We start from the raw sequence: 6,730 nt of genomic DNA, 5'->3' as shown, positions 1-6,730 counted from the left end.
CTCCCAGTGTGGAGACCGCCATGACGTCCCTCCAACGACAGTCCCCTATGAATCTGCCAGAACTGAAGTCATTGACAAGACTCACCCCAAACGCGGAAGTGGAGGGATATCGAAACTGAGGTCACTGTGAGAGCAGGGCGTGAAAGGCCGCATAATTTGGGACTTTCTTAATACTGATGATCAAGAAGCAGAAGGAGGATGACGACTATGATGATGACGATCATGCTATCCATTTTGGTGCCAAGGCTGTACTCAACCAGACCCGACGGATACAGACAACTTGCAGTGTTGGTCAGGAAATTAAAAGCAACACACCCAAAGACGCATCCGTAAAGTGGATGATACTGTGTGGTACCAGTCTTCCCATCTAAGCCCGTTGCACACGTAACTCTGGGAAGGAGCCGGCCGTGGACTGGAAAACCCCACCTCCACTGGTATTCGAACCGGCGTCCTCCCAACCGTCAGTCCCCGACGCGAACCGCTTTGGCCTGGTGGAAGGTAAAAGATGGAGCAGAAAACGATTCGAAAAAACTCGTTTCGATAAGGACAAGCTGTGCAGTGCAGCGAGACTTGGCAATTAACTCATCACGCCTGGCAGGACGGTCTGCAATCACCACCGCTACCACCACGCGGCGCTCAAGCCCGCTCGCAGTGTTGTGGTCGGTGATGGTCACTTGGTCTGTGACGGCCCGGGCCATGTCACACCTCCCACCCATGTCGTCGGGTTTCACGATGCCGACCGGCACGCCCTGACCGCGCATCGTCTTCACCATGGCACTGTCTTCGGTGATTTTGTTCACTTCCGCTGAATCGAAGAGGATGAATACGTCTCTGTAGTGCAGACCATCTGGACCTGTTGAAAGGATTGATTGGTTGGTTGATTGATTCACTGGTTGATTGCTTGTTATTATATTAGCAGTTTTAGTGTACAGGTGGTAGTAGAAATAGTAGTAGTAATAGTGGTGGCCCTGGTGATGATTGAAATAGTAGTAGTAGTAGTAGTAGTAGCAATAGGAGAGAAGCATGGACCGACAGACAGACAAAGGGGATCAGGCATGTCCCTGAGATTCTAGCTCTCGTTTCCAATGCTGGCTCGCCACCATCATTGTATTCAAACTCATCAGCGTCACACCAGCACATGTCCACCCCACAGCCCACCCTCAGCACCATCCTGCTGTGTAATACCAACACCCCAGATGGAGAAGCACGTCTGTGTGTCAACTGTGTCTACGTTGAATCACAGTAGCTGTGTGCACTGTGCGTGTGTCTATGTCTCACCGTGTCTTTGTGTCACCATGTCTTGTCTGTTGTTGTGTCTATGTATCACCGTGTCTTTGTGTCACCATGTCTTGTCTGTTGTTGTGTCTATGTCTCACCGTGTCTTTGTGTCACCATGTCTGTTGTTGTGTCTATGTATCACCGTGTCTTTGTGTCACCATGTCTGTTGTTGTGTCTATGTCTCACCGTGTCTTTGTGTCACCATGTCCTGTCTGTTGTTGGGTCTATGTATCACCGTGTCTTTGTGTGTCCATGTCTTGTCTGTTGTTGGGTCTATGTATCACCGTGTCTTTGTGTCACCATGTCTTGTCTGTTGTTGTGTCTATGTATCACCGTGTCTTTGTGTCACCATGTCTTGTCTGTTGTTGTGTCTATGTCTCACCGTGTCTTTGTGTCACCATGTCTTGTCTGTTGTTGTGTCTATGTATCACCGTGTCTTTGTGTCACCATGTCTGTTGTTGTGTCTATGTATCACCGTGTCTTTGTGTCACCATGTCTTGTCTGTTGTTGTGTCTATGTATCACCGTGTCTTTGTGTCACCATGTCTTGTCTGTTGTTGTGTCTATGTCTCACCGTGTCTGTGTGTCACCATGTCTGTTGTTGTGTCTATGTATCACCGTGTCTTTGTGTCACCATGTCTGTTGTTGTGTCTATGTATCACCGTGTCTTTGTGTCACCGTGTCTGTTGTTGTGTCTATGTATCACCGTGTCTTTGTGTCACCATGTCCTGTCTGTTGTTGTGTCTATGTATCACCGTGTCTTTGTGTGTCCATGTCTTGTCTGTTGTTGGGTCTATGTATCACCGTGTCTTTGTGTCACCATGTCTTGTCTGTTGTTGTGTCTATGTCTCACCGTGTCTTTGTGTCACCATGTCTTGTCTGTTGTTGTGTCTATGTATCACCGTGTCTGTGTGTCACCATGTCTGTTGTTGTGTCTATGTCTCACCGTGTCTTTGTGTCACCATGTCTGTTGTTGTGTCTATGTCTCACCGTGTCTTTGTGTGTCCATGTCTTGTCTGTTGTTGTGTCTATGTCTCACCGTGTCTTTGTGTGTCCATGTCTTGTCTGTTGTTGTGTCTATGTCTCACCGTGTCTTTGTGTCACCATGTCCTGTCTGTTGTTGTGTCTATGTATCACCGTGTCTTTGTGTCACCATGTCCTATCTGTTGTTGTGTCTATGTATCACCGTGTCTTTGTGTCACCATGTCTTGTCTGTTGTTGTGTCTATGTCTCACCGTGTCTTTGTGTCACCATGTCTTGTCTGTTGTTGTGTCTATGTCTCACCGTGTCTTTGTGTCACCATGTCTGTTGTTGTGTCTATGTCTCACCGTGTCTTTGTGTCACCATGTCTTGTCTGTTGTTGTGTCTATGTCTCACCGTGTCTTTGTGTCACCATGTCTTGTCTGTTGTTGTGTCTATGTCTCACCGTGTCTTTGTGTCTCCATGTCTTGTCTGTTGTTGTGTCTATGTATCACCGTGTCTTTGTGTCACCATGTCTTGTCTGTTGTTGTGTCTATGTATCACCGTGTCTTTGTGTCACCATGTCTTGTCTGTTGTTGTGTCTATGTATCACCGTGTCTGTGTGTCACCATGTCTTGTCTGTTGTTGTGTCTATGTATCACCGTGTCTTTGTGTCACCATGTCTTGTCTGTTGTTGTGTCTATGTCTCACCGTGTCTGTGTGTCACCATGTCTGTCTGTTGTTGTGTCTATGTCTCACCGTGTCTGTGTGTCACCATGTCTGTTGTTGTGTCTATGTATCACCGTGTCTTTGTGTCACCATGTCCTGTCTGTTGTTGTGTCTATGTCTCACCGTGTCTGTGTGTCACCATGTCTTGTCTGTTGTTGTGTCTATGTCTCACCGTGTCTGTGTGTCACCATGTCTGTTGTTGTGTCTATGTCTCACCGTGTCTGTGTGTCACCATGTCTTGTCTGTTGTTGTGTCTATGTCTCACCGTGTCTTTGTGTCACCATGTCTTGTCTGTTGTTGTGTCTATGTCTCACCGTGTCTGTACGTCACATTATCTACATATCTATATGTTACTGTGTCTATGTACTGCCGTGTAGTAGTAGTAGTAGTAGTCTTCAGTTTAACTCACTCAGTACGGCCAGTCCTCTCTTCTCCTCTACACAGACCCCTCGGATGTCCAGTGGGTGTCTGAATGACCCAACCTTTAGCTTCTGTCGTCAGAATTGTGGTATTCTTTGTCAACATTCACGTCTTCAGTATAAGAGCCTTCCGCTTGCAATATTTTGATGATGGTAATTGGGGTGAAACGCTGTTAACGTGGTCTCTTTCGCCGTTCGTATGGAAAGAGTTAACGTCTTCCACTTTAAGTGATATTAGACGAAAAAAAAAGGGGGGGTGGGGGTGGGGGGGCGTGGAGGGAGGAGCGTGGTGGTGCGAACGGTATTGGGCAGAGGGTGATGAATGATGTGCGTCACTGAAAGATACAGAGCATTGGAAAAAATAAGACATTAAAAAAAGGGGAGACATAGGCACAATATGGAAGGAAACGCTAACAACTATAACAAATCTCCAATTGGACTATGCAGCAAACCTTCTGCAATAGCAGATAACATCTTGAAATTGTCAAAAAATACATTCAAAAAAATTTTCCGAGAATTACTGCCGTGTCTGCATCTCATTGTGTCCATATATCATCGCGTTTTTATGTCAGTCTATGTCACAGTATCTGTATGTCTCCATACCTTTTTCTTTTCACAGTGTCTGTTTGTTATTGTGTCTATGTGTCAACGTGTCTGCATGTCATGAGTATCAGTAGCTCAAGGAGGCGTCACTGCATTCGGTCAAATCCATATACTCTACACCACATCTGCCAAGCAGATGCCTGACCAGCAGCGAAACACAACGCGCTTAGTCAGACCTTGAGGAAAAAATAAATAAAATAAAATAAAATAACAAAATAATAATAATAATACTAAATGTCAATGTGTCCAAATGTCAGCGATTGTATGTCATTTGTCAAAATGCGTATATGTCACTGTGTCTTTGTCACAGTGTCTATCTGCCACTGTGTCTATATGTTACTGTGTCTTTGTGTCTATGTCATTGTGTCTCTATGTCATTGTGTCTGTATGTCATTGTGTCTGTGTGTCACTGTGTCTGTGTGTCACTGTGTCTATATGTTACTGTGTCTTTGTGTCTGTCATTGTGTCTCTATGTCACTGTGTCTGTATGTCACTGTGTCTGTGTGTCACTGTGTCTCTATGTCATTGTGTCTGTATGTCACTGTGTCTGTGTGTCACCGTGCCTGTGTGTCACTGTGTCTGTCATTGTGTCTCTATGTCAATGTGTCTGTGTGTCACCTGTGTCTGTATGCTGCTGTGTCTGTGTGTCACTGTGTCTATATGTTACTGTGTCTGTGTGTCACTGTGTCTATGTGTCACTGTGTCTATCTGTGTCACTGTGTCTGTGTGTCACTGTGTCTGTATGTCACTGTGTCTGTGTGTCACTGTGTCTGTGTGTCACTGTGTCTATCTGTGTCACTGTGTCTGTGTGTCACTGTGTCTATGTGTCACAGTGTCTATCTGTGTCACTGTGTCTGTCTGTCACTGTGTCTGTATGTCACTGTGTCTGTCTGTCACTGTGTCTGTGTGTCACTGTGTCTCTATGTCACTGTGTCTGTCTGTGTCACTGTGTCTGTGTGTCACTGTGTCTGTATGTCACTGTGTCTCTATGTCACTGTGTCTGTGTGTCACTGTGTCTATCTGTGTCACTGTGTCTGTGTGTCACTGTGTCTGTGTGTCACTGTGTCTATCTGTGTCACTGTGTCTGTCTGTCACTGTGTCTGTCTGTCACTGTGTCTCTATGTCACTGTGTCTGTGTGTCATTGTGTCTCTATGTCACTGTGTCTCTATGTCACTGTGTCTCTATGTCACTGTGTCTGTATGTCACTGTGTCTGTGTGTCACTGTGTCTGTGTGTCACAGTGTCTATGTGTCACTGTGTCTATCTGTGTCACTGTGTCTATCTGTGTCACTGTGTCTGTCTGTGTCACTGTGTCTATTTGTCACTGTGTCTGTATGTTACCGTGTCTACTGTCACTGCGCCTTTGTATGACTGTGTATGTACATTGCTGTGCATATGTGTCACTGTGTTAATGTGTTCCCGTGTCTGTGTATGTCAGCGGGTCTGTATTTCACATTGTCTGTATGTTTCTTGCGTCTTTGTATCGACGCGTTTGTATATCAATGTATAATATATATTATCACTATGTTTATGTGTCTGCGTATCAAATTGTCACTGTAACCGAACTATTGTCATCTTTGAGAAAAAAAAAAAAGTAGAATCAGTATTAGGATTGTTATCATCATCATCATCATCATCATCATCACTATCGTCAACAACATTATCATCATCATTTTCCAATTTATTTGCCTTCACAACATGTATTACAATATGTATCACATGTATTACACAAGATGAGTTCACAACACGCATTACAATCTGTGTCGTCACAACACATGTGCTACAAGCTCTGTTATCGCTACAACAAATGTGTAGTAAAGAACAAAGCAAAAAAAAAAAAAAAAAAAAAAAACCCAAACCAAACACACACACACACACACACACACAAACCCAGTCATATTACCATCCAAGCCCACACGCAAGTCTCTCAAGACTTCCACCACAGCCTCCCCGCATCGCTTGCAGATCTGAGGAACGCCCCAGGAGTGCCCGGACTGCGTCAACCCCTCCTGATCCCTGTGCCGTAACGTCAACACCGGCGGCCCGTCCGTATCCGGTGGACAGCTTCTGGCGCCGTACTTGGCTGTTCTGATAATCCTGTGGTCGCATCAGAAGTAGGAAAGGCTGAAACGTTCCTTTGCGATGACGGGCGCCATAGCCGAATGGTCAAAGCGTTGGACTTTCGATCTGAGGGTCCCGGGTTCGAATCACGGTGACGGCGCCTGGTGGGTAAAAAGGGTGGAGATTTTTACGATCTCCCAGGTCAACATATGTGCAGACCTGCTAGTGCCTCAACCCCCTTCGTGTGCATATGCAAGCAGAAGATCAAATACGCACGTTAAAGATCCTGTAATCCATGTCAGCGTTCGGTGGGTTATGGAAACAAGAACATTCCCAGCATGCACACCCCCGAAAGCGGAGTATGGCTGCCTATATGGCGGGGTAAAAACGGTCATACACGTAAAAGCCCACTCGTGTGCATACGAGTGAACGCAGAAGAAGAAGAAGAAGTTACTTTGCGATGGATGTTCTCCTTCTTGACTTTGAAGCCGCTGGTGCAAGCTGCATGAGCGAGCTCAGCGGGCGCTTAGCATTTGCTTAGCGTTTAAGAACGTTCCTAACTAGTTACATGGTAAAGTCTATAATATGCTTAGGAACAGGTTTGACTCTGAGGAAACGTAGCTCTGCAAAGATCCCCTCATTGCATCCCGGTCCTGGACCTTGGGATCAGCGGTAATTTCT

General features: G+C 45.7%; 1 protein-coding gene across 1 annotated transcript in view; it reads right to left on the bottom strand.

Annotated features, from left to right (window-relative positions):
- Window positions 1-258: 258 nt before the first annotated feature.
- Window positions 259-6,730, bottom strand: part of LOC143278069 (uncharacterized) — a 27,433-nt gene continuing 20,961 nt past the window's right edge. Inside the window, exons 10-11 of the mRNA XM_076583096.1 lie at window positions 5,892-6,085; window positions 259-853 (exon numbers count right to left, since the gene is read on the bottom strand). Coding sequence (XP_076439211.1) covers window positions 462-853; window positions 5,892-6,085 — 586 coding nt within the window. The 3' untranslated portion in view covers window positions 259-461. The remainder of the gene's footprint in view (window positions 854-5,891; window positions 6,086-6,730) is intronic.

The sequence above is a fragment of the Babylonia areolata genome, chromosome 35 (genome assembly GCF_041734735.1).
Source record: "Babylonia areolata isolate BAREFJ2019XMU chromosome 35, ASM4173473v1, whole genome shotgun sequence".
NCBI classification, from domain to species: domain Eukaryota; kingdom Metazoa; phylum Mollusca; class Gastropoda; order Neogastropoda; family Buccinidae; genus Babylonia; species Babylonia areolata.
The sequence above is the reverse complement of the archived record's forward strand: the minus strand, read 5'-3'. Positions and strand labels throughout refer to the sequence as shown.